The sequence below is a fragment of the Notothenia rossii genome (genome assembly GCF_949606895.1).
Source record: "Notothenia rossii genome assembly, chromosome: 5".
Classification (NCBI taxonomy): Eukaryota; Metazoa; Chordata; class Actinopteri; order Perciformes; family Nototheniidae; genus Notothenia; species Notothenia rossii.
The window spans coordinates 45,470,113-45,487,856 of NC_136903.1; the positions used below are offsets into that span (position 1 = coordinate 45,470,113).

General features: G+C 39.9%; 1 protein-coding gene and 3 long non-coding RNA genes across 4 annotated transcripts; all 4 read right to left on the reverse strand.

Annotated features, from left to right (window-relative positions):
• Positions 1-10: 10 nt before the first annotated feature.
• On the reverse strand, positions 11-2,305 carry LOC307038816 (uncharacterized protein; the record flags this gene model as incomplete). Its single annotated transcript, XM_079680493.1, has 9 exons — positions 11-33; positions 175-292; positions 533-624; positions 850-904; positions 1,203-1,265; positions 1,379-1,493; positions 1,607-1,732; positions 1,999-2,108; positions 2,204-2,305. The coding sequence occupies 9 exons, from the start codon at positions 2,303-2,305 to the stop codon at positions 11-13; spliced, it is 804 nt and encodes a 267-aa protein (XP_079536619.1).
• A 69-nt stretch (positions 2,306-2,374) lies between these two features.
• Positions 2,375-3,688, reverse strand: LOC307042073. The gene is made up of 3 exons (XR_013808989.1): positions 3,555-3,688; positions 3,232-3,330; positions 2,375-2,999 (listed from the first exon to the last, which is right to left on the reverse strand). It is a non-coding gene; the product is annotated as an uncharacterized lncRNA (long non-coding RNA).
• A 1,081-nt stretch (positions 3,689-4,769) lies between these two features.
• LOC307038403 lies at positions 4,770-6,222 on the reverse strand. Its single transcript, XR_013807990.1, has 3 exons — positions 6,178-6,222; positions 4,995-5,304; positions 4,770-4,804 (listed from the first exon to the last, which is right to left on the reverse strand). It is a non-coding gene; the product is annotated as an uncharacterized lncRNA (long non-coding RNA).
• Positions 6,223-9,774: 3,552 nt separating this feature from the next.
• Positions 9,775-10,580, reverse strand: LOC307041869. Its single transcript, XR_013808916.1, has 3 exons — positions 10,548-10,580; positions 10,110-10,317; positions 9,775-9,917 (listed from the first exon to the last, which is right to left on the reverse strand). It is a non-coding gene; the product is annotated as an uncharacterized lncRNA (long non-coding RNA).
• Between the last annotated feature and the right edge of the window lie 7,164 nt (positions 10,581-17,744).

A 17,744-nucleotide genomic window follows, 5' to 3' on the forward strand; every position in this document is an offset into this window, starting at 1 on the left:
ATTTCAATAACTACGTTATCTCTATCTCTATCTCTAAATAGTTGCAAAAAAACTATTGGAGAAGAGATACAATCAGTGACAGTCTCAGTTTCAACATATGGCTAACTTATATTGTGTGTCTAAACTTACAGTAATTAACAGATGTATATATGGAAAACCTGTGGTATGTCTTACCTGTGACTGCCCATTGCCTGAAATCATACACCCACGGCTGTATGGTCTCCTGATCAAGGTTGTGCTCCTTGTTGAAGTCGCTGAAGCTGGCATTTTCCACCTTTGCCTTCTCTGTGATCTTTACAAAAAAAAGAAAATGTCAGCGAAAAGCACCATGCAACAACATAATGCAAAGAACACCAGTTTTCAGTACAAGACCTTCAGAAGAACAGTTGAAACATTCCATGACACCATCTGACTTGCAAGAGGAAGTGTGGATTAAGGGAGAACATAATGTATATAGCCATGAGGTTACATTGCAGACATCCTTCATAAATATGTAATGTCAGATGAGAAGACAATTCTAATTTGCCCTTACTTTGACATATCTGTGGGCTAAAACTTGATGAAGGTTGTCCCTCTTCCTTCTGTTCCAGCCCATGGCCTGTTGAGTGAGCGTGTTCACTCTTCCTAAAAAAGACAACAAATATATCCACAAACAAAAAAGTAAGTATTCACATCAAAAAGGTAATACTGAGTGAGAAACCTGATAGACATGACTAAACCCAATCGTTAAAAGGTTGTTGAACTGGTAATTACAGTAAAGTAATACCCCAATAATGTTTTTAAGGAGGGAACTCTCTGTAAAATACTTATCAGCGCTGCCTTATCACAGTGTGTAGTGTTAATACCAACCTGCTTTTGTCATGTATTTTGTGACCAGAGCTGACCTGGAGAGAAAGCTGTTCACCTATAATGAAAGTTACAATTAATGTTCGGTCACCATTACACAACAATATCACCTACACATCATAGATCTTGAACTGGATGGTTTAAGAGAAAACTTGAGTACTGACTTCCTACAATATGCATGCATTTAGTGTTGCTGAACATATGAGCTGTCTATCTTTCATTTGAACTCAGACATAAAGGATATGCTTTAAACTAATCAACAGGCTTGTCACTGAGATGACACATACATATTTGTACTGCTTTCTATTAAGACTTCTTGTATCCATACAGTTACAATAATGCCATTAATAACATACCTGCTCTACTTCCTCTCCCACTGTGTTTCCTGCTCCGTCCTGACTTCTGCCACCCCATCTCACCTGCAACACAGCGCAAGTAGTGTTATGTAGCATTTCTTTAGAAGTGTTTGATATCCAATAAGGCATGCCATGCACAACATTTAAAAATCCTTTGCATTAAAGATGTTATGTACCTCGCATTTTTCTGTATGGGCTTTAGCATGCATCACGCTAAGAAATGGCCTCATTTCGGTCAATGGCAGAAGCTCTGGTAATCCCCCGGCTATTTTGTTAAGGTATGGCCAGTACCTAAGAAGCAGGAGCAGCATTTTGTTACAATATCAATATTATCTAAAATGACTGCTGAGGCATGGGCCATTTTAAACATTGTTGTGGATGTGCAATATGACAGTGAGGATTACCTGCATGTTACATCCATACAGAAGAAGTCAACATTTACCTTCTTCGACATCTCTTTTTGGAGAAACATTAGGTAAGCGTATATTTCTCCACGGAAGTGGTTCAGTCCTCGTAAGAGAAACCCATGTCTGATTAATCAGAAGAAAATCTAGTTGTTAATAATAAACTGACACAGCAAGGCCTGGCTTAAGCACTCGTCTCTGTCATCTAGGTGGCTATTGCAAAAAATAACACTTGGATGCTACAAATGATGGATAAATTCCGCTTCACCATCAAAAGTGTTTAATGCTTCCAATTCGTACAAAGACTTTGATTGCTATTAAAACTGAAATAATGAGACCAGACTCAAGAACCAAACACACATACACACACAGACACACTTACAAATACATACCTGCAAACTGCCACTTGAATGCCCTCCTCGTCTATCTGGGCACCAGACTTTTTTGACATCTCTCTGCCAGCGGTGAATTTGGCAGTACCACAGACGGCACTGTCATTTCCCTATAAAGTCAGTTTATTACACACAAGTTTTGACATATATAAAAAAGAACACCACAGGTGTAACTGCAACTATCATAATAAGAAAACAAACGTACACTTTTCATGTTGCCTCTGACAAGGTCAACAAATGTTGCGACTTCCTCGTCGTTGGCCAGAAACAAGCCCTCATAGATTGGCGGCTCCTCAGTCCTGTCCATGATAAGTTAACATACAAGTAAATGATAAAAATCACAAAGCACTACATTACTATGATTTGTTTTAATGTCTGTTATGGCTACTCAAACACAACCCCAAGGGCTACTATTTGTATTAGCGGTGTGTTCTTTATCATTTTCATTAATACCTATACCTACCCTTTTGACTTGGAAAAGCGGTAATGCTTGCGGTTTCCATCACAACAGACAGCCAACATGTCTGGAGAACATGCTGGACAAACAAAGGGATGGACCTGGCACATATCCTCTTGTTTGTACTGACAGAAGCAAAACTCGAAGAAGATTCGCTGAAATGTATCAGCACAGATACTACCTGTCTGTATATTGATTTATTAAAAGTGGATTAGTAATTGTTTTGAAAGCAATGCCAACAATTAATGATATGGTATACAATAATATGATATTGTTTTTTGTATGTTTCCGTGTGATTCAGGCAGATTTACCCGTCCAGCTTGAACAGATCTGTGCTCCAACATTTTCAGAAATGCCTGCCTGGACATGGCTGGTGCTGTCACCTTCATGTGCTCGAATGAGGTGAACACATCATATTTGTAAAGCATCTGGCAGTTGGTGCTAGCTGGCCAGTACCGATACAAAAGCAGGTCTTTAACCTCAGGAGTCCATTCTGCAGAGCAGGATGGACAGGATTTCCGAGGCAAGCAGACATTGTATCGTCCTGTGAACAAATGGACAAAGTAAAGGTATTTTGGTCATAAAACTGTGAGTTTGCCTTAACATATTGTATTTTATACATAGATGTGCATATATGATATATTAGCTATTTAACATGGCCTTTGGGTGTTGTCTGAAAATGACCAGGTGATAAAAATCTTTGCGTTGCACAAAGTGGTAAAACTCTGCCGTACAATACTACTTGTACAAAAAGAAGGGCTTTCAGAACAACTTACAGTTGATGGTGACCACAGAAATATGCTTCCAAGGAGTAACTGTGACGTCATCAGAGCATTCACAGATTGACCTTGGAGTAGGAACAGGCAGTTGACATACTGCAATATAGAAAATGTTAGGAAGGGTGCATTTACAGTTTTTCCTTAATTCTCCAGATTATCAAGATATTCAATAACATTTTGCATAATTTCCACATATCTTGCAGCCCTAGTCAAAACCAATCATACTTGTTTCAATCAGCTATGTACACTTCCCATTCACACTTAATTTTGGGAACTACACTATAATCGGACATTGTAATGTAATGTTAATCTTTACATACTTTGTTCACAAAACTGAGGCTGGTCATCCACCACCACAGCAGTTGTAGGGGGAATGGGCTCCAGAAATCCATTGAACACAGCCTCTCTGTCATGGAAGATATTCCTCTTGTGGGCCTCCATGTCACAGGTGGCACAGAGGAACTCCATGTCCAGTGGAACACAGTCCAGGCACCTAATAGCCGCTTCTTCTGCACAGCATCTGTAGCACTTCTGAATGGCTATTCTCTCAGCTGAGAGTTTTGCATTAAAAAGCATTGGCCAAGCAGTTTTCATTCTCACATCTGTGAGAAGCTGCCTTTGTGCCCAAGCAGAAACCTTTCCGTCTGTTGCCCCCAGAACCCGGACTGCAGTTAGGGTGTCCCTTAACTCTTGGAGATGTGTTTCTAAAAAATAAAACAGCTGTTAAGACACCCTAAAACTGGTATGATGGATATTAAGGTAGTATACTGAAACACTTTTGAGTTGGAAAAATACATGCAGACTAATAATAGCAACATGCTATGAATCATTATATATATCCAAAGCAATATTAGCAAGTGATACTTATACCAAATATGCATTCACTTGTCATGAAACAGTCAACACTCAATACTTTATTATGATTAACTAGATGAGTATAAAAATGGAAAATTTGGGAAAAACTTTAGTGCCAGTCAACTGCTATTATTATCAATATACTCACCAAGACTACCAAACTCTTGATGTTCTAGCTGAAGGCCTTCCTCATGCACAGGATCGTCTCTTCTGGCTTGTGAAGCTGTAGAGACAGTCATTTTTGCTTAACCCTTCAATTAATCTAAAATTACACCAATTCATTGTAATATGAAAATGCTCTGTAAGGACTGCTGGTAATGAAACTAAGAACATATTACCACAGCATCACAAGGACAATTTACATTTGCCATACTTTTATCCAAATCGAGGTACACATGTTCAAAAATACAACACAAGCAAGGATTATCAGTCACAGGCTCTTACAATATCTTGATTTAATTTGAAAATGTTTTAAACATTGCAACAGATTTGTCAAGAGGTATCTTTACATTACATAATTTCTTACTGTGTACTCCAAAATAACTTTGTTATGAATTATCTTTATTCTTAGATTTAGAAATCATGATATAGTAAAGAACAAACCTGATGCGGAGCGTTTCATTTCCCGTTGTCTCTCACGTCTGCGTGTGACCACTGGATTAGAAAGGGGTCTTTTTCTTTTCTTTTTCGGAGGGATGGCAGGGGTTTCAGTAGCCTATATTTTTTCAGAGGTTGAGATCAACAACAAAGTTGTAATACAACATAAGACAGCAGCTCTTATATTTGAGCAATTATTTAACGGTTGCATAAAAAGGTCTAACGGACCCTTTACATTACATCAATAAAAAGCAATAGCAATGATTATATTACAGACTTGGGTATTTGCTTATCATGAAAAGCCTCACCCTGGCCTCATGGACAAGAGCCTCGCTAATCAATGCTGCCATGTGCATCCTGGCCTCATTGGGATCCTCAAAGACCCTCACTTCACGGTTGAGGGACATGGCATACAAAGAGAGAGTGAGTAATTAAAAGAGAAAGTGAGAGAGAGTGATTGAAAAAGAGAAGGTGAGAGAGTGATTGAAAGAGAAAGTGAGAGAGTGATAGAAAGAGAGACAGTGAGAGAGAGAGTGGCTCTTAAAAGTGCCGTTGGTTTTATATGTGTGTGTGTGTGTGTGGATATGTGTGTGTTGGTGATATAGAGTTGTAAAGAAGCTGTAAAACAAGAAAAATAAAAACATGATTAGGATTATTTAGAATAACAGTAACATCTGTGCATTACTCTCTTGTGCAATAATAATTTAGTATAATTTATACTGTGCATATTCTTATATTATGAGGGACATGGCATACAAACAATACAGACACAATATACAAACAATACACAAAATGAAGAGAGTGCAATAATAATTAATCTGTGCATTACTCTATTATGCAATAATAATAATTTAGTATAATTTATACTGTGCATATTGTTATATTATGAGGGACATGGCATACAAACAATACAGACACAATATACAAACAATACACAAAATGAAGAGAGTGCAATAATAATTAATCTGTGCATTACTCTATTATGCAATAATAATTTAGTATAATTTATATATCTTATATCTTCTACTATATATTTAAATTCTACAATGTAACAATCCCAATGTCCCCACTGGCCAGTCAAATCCTCTGGAAAAACTCCAGGTCCACATTTTTGTTCCACTCCATCGCCGATTCCACTTTTACAACTCTATGTTGAAAGCTGTCTTTACAACACATGGGCAAATACAAGCATTTAAACATATTTTTCTAGCAGGCACCTCCACTATCCAACTGTGCCGGGGACAGCTAATGTCATTTAGCTGTATAAACTATAAATGCTATCCAGCTACAAACTTTGACCGGAAAGCCGGAGGCTAGCTGAACGCGGCCGCTAGCTTGCGCGTAGCCTATTGTAAAAGCTAAACACACTACAAAAATCAACATAATATCCAGGAATGAAACCCTATAGAGACTGTGCTACAGTGGAATAAATAAAAGCAATATCATTTTGTGTTTTAAAGAAATAAGCTCCCCTTGATTTTAGATACTTACTGTAGTCCGTTGTGAGATGAAATGAATGAAAGTGACGTGATCGTGGGCAACGTCACGTGGCTACGTCACTGCCGTCAAGCGCGACATAACGTTGCCGTGGTAACGACGGCATCTTTTCTGGTAAAATAAAAGAAGCCTCCCGTGAGTTACTACAAGCTATAAAGTAGATTTTTAAAACGTTTTATAGAATAAAAAGCTCACTGCAGGACGTTGAAGAAATGCATGTGTGCACCACGACAAAGGAGCCTCATTCACTTTACATTGGGGTTGTTTGCGTGGTGCCGACACGCAAATATAAAAGATTCCGTGACTCCATCACGCAATGCGGTGTTAAGGAGTCGTGGAGGAGTCACGCATTCTGGTGAGATCAGGTTGGAAATACCCTTTCTTTTCGCATCAGTCAAGCATGAATGGAGCTTTGAAGTTTGGATAATTGAAGCTTCTTCTGTCTTTTCTTTCTTATCTTCCTTTGCTGTGAGCTCTGCTCCTTGAACCACATACATGCTATTTGTCGATTCTTGGCTGACATATTGCAGGTGGAGTATCAGAATCTTAACGGTTGTTTTCCTGCTTTCAGCTTTGTTGATAGCGCTTTTTCCATTCTTAAGCCAAGAAGTTTGTCCGGCTTCCTCCCAAGCTTTTTGCTGATGTAGGTATTTTCCATTTTCATAGTCAACTGCAGCTTTTCTATGGGCTCTTGTTGGTCCAGGTTAATCATCTGCAGGAATCAATCCTCTTGTTTGTCATTGATCAAACAACTCCTGTATCTGTCTCCAGATCCTTTGTCTATCTGGTGGATGTGTTGTAGCATCTGATATGATGTGTACCTTTTCCTCGATGTCTGCAGTTGACCCTGGCACTGCGGGTGCTTTTACCTTAGTGTATTTTGGTGACATATTTCTTAAGTAGTTGGATATGGTTATTCATTTTATCAAAGATGAATTGCTAATCTACTTCCTGATAAATAATATCCTATGTCATCCGAACTTAACTTTAAAATCTGGGAAATCTTTTTTTCTTTTTTTTTTTAAGTTTTATATATATATTTTCATTTAATTTTTTAGTTAAAAGTTTTTTAGTTTATTTTTTTTAGTTTAAGCTCTTTTTTTTTTTTTATAAAAAATTAATAAAGTCAATTAGAAATGTAAAAATAAAAATTGTACAGTGTATGTTTTGACTTTGAAATATGAAAATAGAAATATCTACATCTAAAACAATCTAAATCTGCTGTGTACTGTGCATTAGAAATGTTAAGATTCACCAATTCGCATCGGTGCACCGGCATAAAAAAAGATGCGAGTGCACCGGTTGAAAGAGTTCACATCAGCTACAGTTTGGGTTGAACTCGCGATGCATCGATTCTAGCGTCTTTGCATCGGTAAAAAAACGATTCATTCATGAAGTATTATTTGAGTTATTTGAAGTATTAAAGTAACGTGTTATGGCAGGAAAGTTCAATCTGGTATATTCATTTTAATGTCACCTTATATAGAATGTGTGTTAAACTTGTGATTTCTGCATTGAGTGACTTCTGCCTAGCAGATACCAAGAAGAGGCCCCTAGGGTCTCTCTGTTAATTATCAATAGTCCTTGCAATTAACAGGGGAAGTCCCAGATATATTTTCAGATAATGTAGTTAAAGTCTTGTAGAATTAATGTTTATCTCCTACACATCCTGCAGGCCTTGAGACTTGGGTCACCCAGCAGTAAATGAGATAAAGGTCCTTTTGAGCTTATCAATCAAATGTATTCATTCCTAGTAAGCTGACTTTGGGGTGAAGGGAAGTTCAGGGAAGCCATTAAGCGATAAGAACAATTAACTTCTGTTAAAGATACATGATACGATGTTTGTGTGTTGAGGATGTTTAGGGGGAATGAGTATGTGTCCTGTCAAAGAGTCCTCTGTCATGACTCCAAATCATTGATTGGGGAATCTGCCTAAGGGCAGAGGGACAGAAACACACATACACACACACACACACACGCGCACAGAAGCAACAGATGGAATCAACAAACTGACTTACTACCTGGAATGGCTTCATGGTGGTCAGCTCCTGAAGAGCAGGAAGGACACTTGCAGCTTTCTCCATGTACGGCCAGTACTTGCAAGCCACATCCATGGCGAAGAACTTGGCTTTAGCTGGCATGAGTTCCTTTTGAAGATACAGGGGGTAGGCGAATATCTCCCCCCTGTACATATTTAAGGCCTTCAAAAGAAACCCATGGCGACATATAGCCACCTCCATCGCTTCTTCATCCAGCTTCGAAGCCCTCCTTGACGTCTCCCTCGCTGCTGTCCACTGGGAGTCCCCACATGTGCCTCTTCCCTGGGTCTAAGACACACATTACATCATGACAAATCAGTTAAAAGCAATGGAATCACGATCTACACCATTTGTTCTAATTATCTGATTTTGGAGTAGATGGTAAGGAGAAGTAGCTGAATTTGAAGAAAGTCAGGGTCGGATATACATGGTTATTTTTGTGATATACCTATAAGGTAAAATGACGAATAAAAACTTGCATTTTTCAGTGATCTCTGTATTTTGTCGACAAATGCAGCCACCGCACTGTCTTCTGCTCAAAAGAGCCCATTAAAAAAGGTGCTGCCATCAAAACTGAGGAAAAAAAGATAAGCAAATATATCCATGAAATATAAACAGTAATCAAAAAAGTTAAATAACAACATTATAAAAACAGCACCTTCCACTTTGCCGAAAGCGATACAGCTTCCTGTTTCCATCGGCAGAAACAGCCAACATCTCCGGCATGCAGGCAGGGCAGATGAAAGGAGCACCACAGCAGAGCTGGTCTTCCTCATACGAGGCATAGGAGAACTCCAGAAAGCTGCGCTGCAGTGCATCTCCGTTGACAGGTCCAGACTGGAAGATAATTACATATATTGCTGTGATTTTGTCTATTTACGGAAATGTTATAATGTATAATATGGGAAAGAATATTTACACTTACTCTTCCTCCACACTTTATGCGATGCTCCAGCAGCTTTGCAAAGGCCTGTCTGGAGAATCCCGGAGAGATGACCTTGAGCTCTTCAAAGGAGCTCAGGAGGTCCAAGGTGTAAAGTGTGGAAATACTGACCGTGTCTTAAGGAGGACTTTCAAGTCGGGGGTCCACTGCTGCTGGCAAGTTTGAAAGACATATAGTGGCAGATGCAAGTCATAACCCCCTTGGAACAAGTAAATAAACATAATTAAGACACATCTTACAACAGTCCCATCTACAAATAGTCAAAGATGAACAGATATTACATGAAGGTTTTACTCCAAAAGGAAGCACAATGCCTCAGCTCACAACAGTAAACATATAACAACAATTCAATAGAAATCCAAATATATATATATATATATATATATGTTTACCATAGATGGTAATTAAAATCACTGGTTTGCCTGGTACCACAGTGAAGTTTGTGTCTTTACAGGAGCAGTTGGGTGCCTTCACAGTTGGCAATATGCAAGCTGTCAAAAAAAAAAGAAAAGCACTAATTACCATTATATGCTGGCCGAAGAGACATGTGAACATCAAAAATGCAAGTTTGAGAGAGCATACCTTGGTCATGGGTGTCATATCCACCTTCCACTCTAACAACACATGTTGTTGGACTAATTGGTTTAAAAAAAACCTTCATTAAACTGTCCCTGTTGTGGAGTGGCTGGTTCTTGTGATGAAGTACATCACAGTCTCCACAGAACCACTCCTCGGGGAGACACTCTCTACACCTTGGGAGGAAATACAAAATGATTCTAATATCCTAGAATTACTTTCATTTTCATGTGGGTTTTCTCTAGGTGTCCAGTTTTCTAACATCCCAAAAGTCATGCATGTTAGCTGAAATAGCAGGGCACTGAGCATTAATACTGAAAAATTACAATTAGGTAAAGTAATTTAAATAACGGTAAATGTTATCTCACCTAATAACAGCCGGCTCGTGGCAGAGGCCACACAGGGGATGACCAACAGCCTCTTTTTCTAGAAGGCATTGTAGGTGGTGTGGTCTCGCTTCTTTCCAGCGCTCTGAGGCTTTCTGCTGCCGAAAAGACCAGGATGAGGCAGAGCTTTTTTGAGGCTCAGGAGGAGGACATGAGGAAAGAATGTCAGAGAGTCTCTCCATATTCTTTTCTGTGAACAGAATGGGAAACTTTAACTGTAAATGACTATATTTAAGATGAACACTAAAAATCAAGGATCATTTCTTTGCTCAGTATGGAACTGGCCAATATCTTTACTGAATTACATTCCTCGTTCGAGTCCTGAACTGTCAGTTGTGTATAAGGTTATTTTCTCTCACTAACACAATTTATTTAAAAATTGATTTCAGTTTTAAACTTAAAGCCATTTTTGTGATTTACCAAATTCGTGTTGTGCTGAAGGTTCAGTACGCACAACCTCCACACTGGAAGACTGGAAGCCCTCAGTCAGGGGGGATGTGACTGTAAAACTTCACACAGAGGGTTAACAACAGATAACTGATGATTTGTATTATCTACCTATTGTTTAAAAGCTTGTGAAATGAAATAAAGCATAGTTCTTATGACACCACAGTGGGAATGTCTCCTACTGTAGTGTCACTATGCGTTTATATTTTGGAATTATTGTAGACCCTCAACAAGCAATTACTGTGTTTTAATTTGATTTTCCAACCATGTACTTAGTAAATTCATAAAAATGTAAAATAATTGGGATTTCAACCTGAAGCTGAGCCTTGGCGTCGCCCTCCACGCCTCCCTCTCGGCTTGCCACGTCCTACACAGCCCCTTTTAGGGGACTGTAAAGTGTCTCCTACAGAGCGTGCCCGTTTCCTCTCCTCAGCTGCTTTCTGTGACCAAGTAACAACTCATGTAAGGTTGATGTTGCTGATAAACTGATACCATATGACAGTGAACAAATAAAAGTAAATTCATTCACTTGAAGAACATTTTTGCTTCAAGTTTTTCCTACCATACAACTAATGAAGTAAAACAAGTACATTGATCCAAAATCCAGTTATTCTTGGCCTGTTCAGCATTTTTTGGATAACAGATAGTGCCAAATGCAAGTGGGAAATGAATGAGGTCATATGGCTTAAAACACCAACCTTAGCTTCAGCTAGCATGTGTTCACGCTTCAGCTTAAGAGCCATGCGTTTCCCTTCTTTGGATGTGGGATTATTGGGGTCTGGGTTGTGTTTTGTTGCCATTGCAACACAGCCAGCCAGACAGCCAGACAGACAGACACAACAGATATGCAACAGCTGCTGTATGAGACAAACAGAGATAGAGAGACAGATTGTAAGATTGAGATGGATAGATGAAGAAATAGATAATGAATGATAGAAAAAGATAGAGACGATAACTATAAGAAAGGTAGGTAGATAGACAGTGAAGGATTATTTGAATTATTTGAAGTATTAAAGTAACGTGCTATGGCAGGAAAGTTCAATCTGGTATATTCATTTTAATGTCACCTTATATATTCGTGGGTGTTAAATTTGAAAGTGCATTTTTACTCTTTAAATAATAGAGAGGCTTTTCATATATTCCTGAAACAATGTCCCACTACTTAGCAATAATAAATTAAAGCAATAGTCTTTTCTTCCACTTTTCATGTTTAGTCAGAAGGGTGGTTTTATGACCTTTGACATCTGCTTTGCAGTTCCCAGCAAGGAAGGGGCCCTGAGTCTCTAGATTCCTCTGCTAATTGCTAAAACCCGTATTGATTAGCCCAAAAGGGAGATGTGCCTCAGATACAAGACAGTTGAAGCCTTGTAGAATTAATGTTTATCTCCTACACATCCTGCAGGCCTTGAGACTTGGGTCACCCAGCAGTAAACAAGATGGACGTCCTTTTGAGCTTATCAATAAAATGTATTCATTCCTAGTAAGCTGACTTTGGGGTGAAGGGAAGTTCAGGGAAGCTATTAAGCCACAAGAACAATTAAACTTCTGTTAATCAACCAAAACTCATGACTTTCAGGGGACAGGACATTCGGACCTATAACAAGGGGCACTTCATAGAGAATATGTGTGTGTATTCCTTACTGTGATCATATGTCCTGTATAATCATTTATCAACTATTCCTGTATTGGTGTTTTATTTGATTCCTCTGTTTTTATTCTTTCATATGTGGGTACTGGAGGGCTACAAACATTGTGGAGAAATTAACTTAAACATGTTTTATTACTCTATATGAAATGGAAGCAGCTTTTATGACAGGGACGAGAGAGCTGGGGGAGGGGACATTCTTCTTGAGATTTTCAGCATGTCAATGATCAGGGAAATCTACTTGTTTTAAATAGATGTGTGTGGTTGATTACTTTGTATTAATAATAACAGTATGTGTAAAGGAAGCTGGAAATATGCAATGTGAAACCTTTTATTTGAAATAAAGATTCTGCAGGGAATATTCTTAAAGAACAATAGCTCAAGTGTCTGGAAGAGCTGCAGGCTAAATGAGTGTGCGGTACTTTTTAACTGCTTGAGATCATAGCTGATGTTTTCCTCTTGTTATTATTGTTTGAGGTTAAGGTAACTCACATGTGTTATTTGTATAATCCAACTATAAAAAACTATATCTTAAACCTATCTTTATAAAATGCCAAAAGTATGTGAACCTTGCAAGGAGGGGTTTGTTATCTCAAATGTAAGGGTCGCCTTGGAGGAAGAGCAGGAAGTACTTCCTTTGTATTTGTATTGTTACTTTTTATCATTAAAACAAGATTATTGTTTAACTTGCATTCTGGTGTTTCTTAATCCCTTCCTTTTTACGAATTTACCCAGCTTACCAAACGACACGCGGAGACGAGGTTGGTTTTAAACATCCTCCAAATCTCCAACAACAGAGAGATAGGTTGAGTTTGGCTCTTAAAAGTGCCGTTGGTTTTATGATGGTGTAGATCAGTGTATGGGTTTGTGGTGTGGGTACGGGACCTGCAGGAGAGAACAGAAAAAGTGAATTATGTAGTGAAACTAGCTTTTTTAAATGCACATTGTGACGGTTTAACTACTTTAGACAGACTGAGTTCATTTACGTGTTTCCTGTTTCATACGCGTAACAAGCACATGGACGTGGACTATGCCCATCCCCCCCAAACATATATTAAAATGTCGGCCAGCGTTAGTACTGTCATGTCTAAAACAAAAGCGATTAAGATAACGTATAACTCACACTTTAACACCGACGTATGTAGCCGTAATTAAGACAAATATTTTTCACACACCACTTATGAGCTGATATAAATGAAGCTAAACTAGTTTAAGCTTATGTTGAACGTGAGCTAGCTAGCTAGCCGCCCGCAAGAATAATTTCACGTTAATGTTGCTTTGCTGATTATGGCGAAAGCATTTCTCAGACTTAGAACAGTTCAGTATGTATGATGAACCATGCAAGTAAAGGCCCCAATTATTAAATCTAAGCAAAACATGTATCAGACTTTAGTGACCCAACTTACTTTGTCAGAGGATGGATCGCAATGCCGGTGGCAGCGTCTTTGGCCAATAGGTGTTGCTCTGAATGATGTAATTTCCTGTACCGATTATACAATAAAATATTAATACATTTCCTATATTTTGACACGATAACTCTTTAATAACCTAAGTAGCCTACGGACAAAAACAAAAAAGTATATATTGCCTTATAAAATGCAGAAAAGTTTAAACATCTAACATGATAATAATAAATACAAAATAATATCTTAAACCAAAATAAATAAAATGGAAAATTAACCGACAACAACAATTTAACATAAATAAAACAAGGATTAAAACAAGGATAAGTTTGACTCAATGTTGTGTAAAGTACCCGTTATGGTTAAAAAATATATTTATTTATTTTTATTTTTTGAAAATAATACAGCTTCCAGCTTCTAGAGACACAAAGAGGAGACACAAACAATTCTTCCACTTGAAATGCGTTTAAACTGTGTCAGAGAGATGTTTAATCGGTTCATTTTAACTGGTTAATAATTGGTGTTTAATACTGGCAACTTCTAATTGTTGGGGGGGTGCGGCGTTCGATCCAGTTTCGATTCCGTAACCTTGGCGCACTGCCATTCCAACATCCAATCCCGACTTAAAGTTTAATCACAGGGACTGTAGTCCTAAACGATAGCTGGGGATTATGGGTAGTGTAGTGTCTTCGGCCATCCTAAACTCGATGATGCTCGAAATGTCCCTTATAGGCCTACGTCCGTTTCCGGTTATTTTTATTTTGAAATTCAGTTCCTGAAGGACGGCAAAAAAGCCAGAGATTATAGAATTAAAAAAATAAATAAAAACAAGGATAATTGTGTGATATTGTTGACTAAATAACAGTGTGTTATTTTGAAAAGAATAACAAATTAGAAGGAAAAATGAGCCCCATTTATTTTCCTCACAGACAGCAACAAAAGTCCGAAATGATACGATTTTAAATAAAAGCAATAATCGTGGCTTGATATTGAGTATGTTATGGTTTAGGTGTTTTGCTTTCTCCTCCTCCCCTCTGTCTTCTCTCTCTCTCCTGTGCAGTGTGGTGATCGTTAGAAGGCTCAGCTGGTTCACAATGAGGAGCACCTGTACTCATCTAATAAACTCCTCCATAAAACCCTGGTCATGTTCACACTCCAGTGCCAGATAATTCCATCTCACTCGGTAGAGCTGAATGTCGTAGTAGCCTAGCTTAGTGTGATTTTCTCTTGCTGTTTTTGTTGAAGAGTTACCTTGTTTTTTCCTCTGTTTTTCCAGTGTCTGCTCGAGCCAGCCTGAGTCCTGCTGCCGCCACCAGCGTGAACTAGATCCACCTTCATTGTGTGGATTGTTTTTTAGTTGCTCCTTTTTTCCTTTATTAAACTTTGTTAAAATATTTAATCCATCTGGTCGCTGCCATTGTAAGGTCCTGAACTTTGGACCCAGCCCTAACAGAATTATCTGGCCAAAAAACATGGACCCGGCAGACACTGATTTTTTTAGGCAGGCCCTGTCCTCACAGGGGGTGCTCGTGGGTCAGCACGAGTCCGTCCTGAGAAGCTTGAATGAAAAGCTTGACCAACTCACGACGGGTATGATTCAGCTGAGCGGCCGCATGGAAGACGTGGCGACCCGGCTTACCCAAGATCCTGTTCCATTCCCTCCAGCTCCCTCTCCCGTTTCACCGTCTGCTCATCCAGCAACACTGAGTCCAGGTCTCCGGGAGCCACATATTCCCATCCCCGCTAGGTATTCAGGTAATCCAGGGACATGCAGCCAATTCCTTCATCAGTGCTTGTTAGTTTTCAGTCAGCAGCCAGTTACATATGCCTCTGATCAGTCTAGAGTAGCTTTTGTTATGAGCCTTCTTTCTGAGAGAGCCTCCGCTTGGTCGCTGGCAGTTTCTTCTAACAAGCTTTACATGTGTTCAGATTATAATGCTTTCTCCGGAGAGCTGCGTAAGGTTTTTGACCACCCTGTTAGGAGTAAGGAGGCAGGCAGCCAGCTTCTCTCTCTCCGTCAGGGAAGAGACTCAGTTTCCCAATATGCCCTGGATTTCCGTATTTTAGCTGCAGAGTGTACTTGGGACCAAGCGGCTTTAAAGAGTGTGTTTTTAAGAGGGTTGGCGGACGAAATCAAGGACGAATTAGCCGCTAGGGACGAGACTTCCAAGTTAATTAGTCTGGCTATTTGTCAGATAACCGGTTGAGGGAGAGAAGTAGGGAGAGGTCAGTCAGACAGAGGGCCTTCTTCCCTTCCCCCCTTTCCTGTGTGTCACCAGCTGTTCCTCGCCCACCTCCGGAGCCCGCCAGTGTTCGTTTGCCGTTCTCGCCAGCATCTCAACCCATGCCTCACCAGGAGGAGCCCATGCAGATCGGTCGGATGAAGTTGACTGAAACAGAGCGCCAACGCAGGTTCCGTCTGAGGTTGTGCAACTACTGCGGACAAGGGGGTCATTACATCGCGGGGTGTCCCGAGATGCCAAAAGAGCGGGCTCATCAGCCATAAGGGGAACGCTGGTGAGCCATTCTTCCATTTCCTCATCCCCTGGTCGTCGTATTCAAATCCCAGGTATGCTACAGGACACATATTCCCTCCAGATCCTCATTGATTCTGGTGCTGATGACAATTTCATTGACTCTGGCATCATCTCTAAGTTGTCCATTCCCACTATTGAACTGGCTAATTCCAAAGAAGTGTTAGCATTAGATGGCAGACTATTAGCTGAGGTCACTCACCGCACAACTCCCATTACGCTGACTATGTCCGGTAATCATCAAGAGACTGTAGAACTTTTTGTTATCTCCTCTCCGCTGTCACCTGTTGTCCTTGGTTTACCCTGGCTAAAGGTTCATAATCCCCAGATAGATTGGGAAACTGTTTCCATTACTGGTTGGAGTAATCACTGCCACTCACATTGCCTAGGATCAGCTAAAACTCAATTTTCTTCCCCTAGTCCAGCTGAGGAGGTTGATATCTCATCTGTTCCTAGCGAGAACCATGACCTTAAACTTGTGTTTAGCAAGGATCGTGCCCTCTCTCTGCCACCACATAGGCCCTATGACTGCACTATTGAGCTGCTCCCTGGTGCCCCCTTACACACAAAAAGACTTTACAACCTCTCCAGGCCAGTGAAAGAGGCCATGGAGAAGTATATTGGGGAATCCTTGTCCACTGGCATCATTCGTCCTTCTTCCTCACCTGTGGGAGCGGGTTTTTTCTTTGTGGACAAAAAAGACAAGTCCCTGCGCCCTTGTATTGACTTTAAAGGTCTAAATGACATTACCGTCAAAAACAAGTATCCTCTCCCGCTCATTGACTCTGCTTTCGGCCCATTGCATGACGCTGTTGTCTTTACTAAACTTGACCTTAAAAATGCATACTACTTAGTTCGCATCAGACAGGGTGACGAGTGGAAAACAGCATTTAATACTCACCTGGGCCATTTTGAGTATTTAGTCATGCCTTTTGGGTTAACAAACGCTCCAGCTGTCTTCCAGGCCCTAATAAATTATGTTTTGAGGGACATGCTAAACCACTTTGTCTTTGTTTATCTAGATGATATCCTGATTTTTTCAAAGTCTTTAGATGATCATGTTTCTCATGTCAAATGTGTGCTCCAGAGACTCCTCGAGAACAGACTGTTTGTTAAAGCTGAGAAATGTGAATTTCATGTGTCATCTGTTCAATTCCTGGGTTTCATCGTTGAAAAGGGGCAGTTAAAACCTGACCCAGCTAAAGTGAAAGCAGTTCGGGACTGGCCAGTTCCTTCAACCAGGAAGCAGCTGCAGAGGTTCCTCGGATTTGCAAATTTCTCTAGACGTTTCATTAACAACTACAGTCATATTGCTGCTCCTCTAACCCAGTTAACCTCTATCAAACTGCCTTTTGCCTGGTCCCCTGCGGCCGAGTCCTCTTTTAGTAAACTAAAAGATTTGTTTTCCAGCGCTCCTGTCCTCATTCACCCAGATCCAGAACTCCAATTTGTGGTGGAGGTTGATGCCTCAGATCTAGGTGTCGGGGCAATCCTTTCCCAGCGCTCGTCCCAGGATCATAGACTCCACCCCTGCGCCTACTTCTCTCGACGCCTCACACCTGCAGAGAGGAACTATGATGTGGGGAAT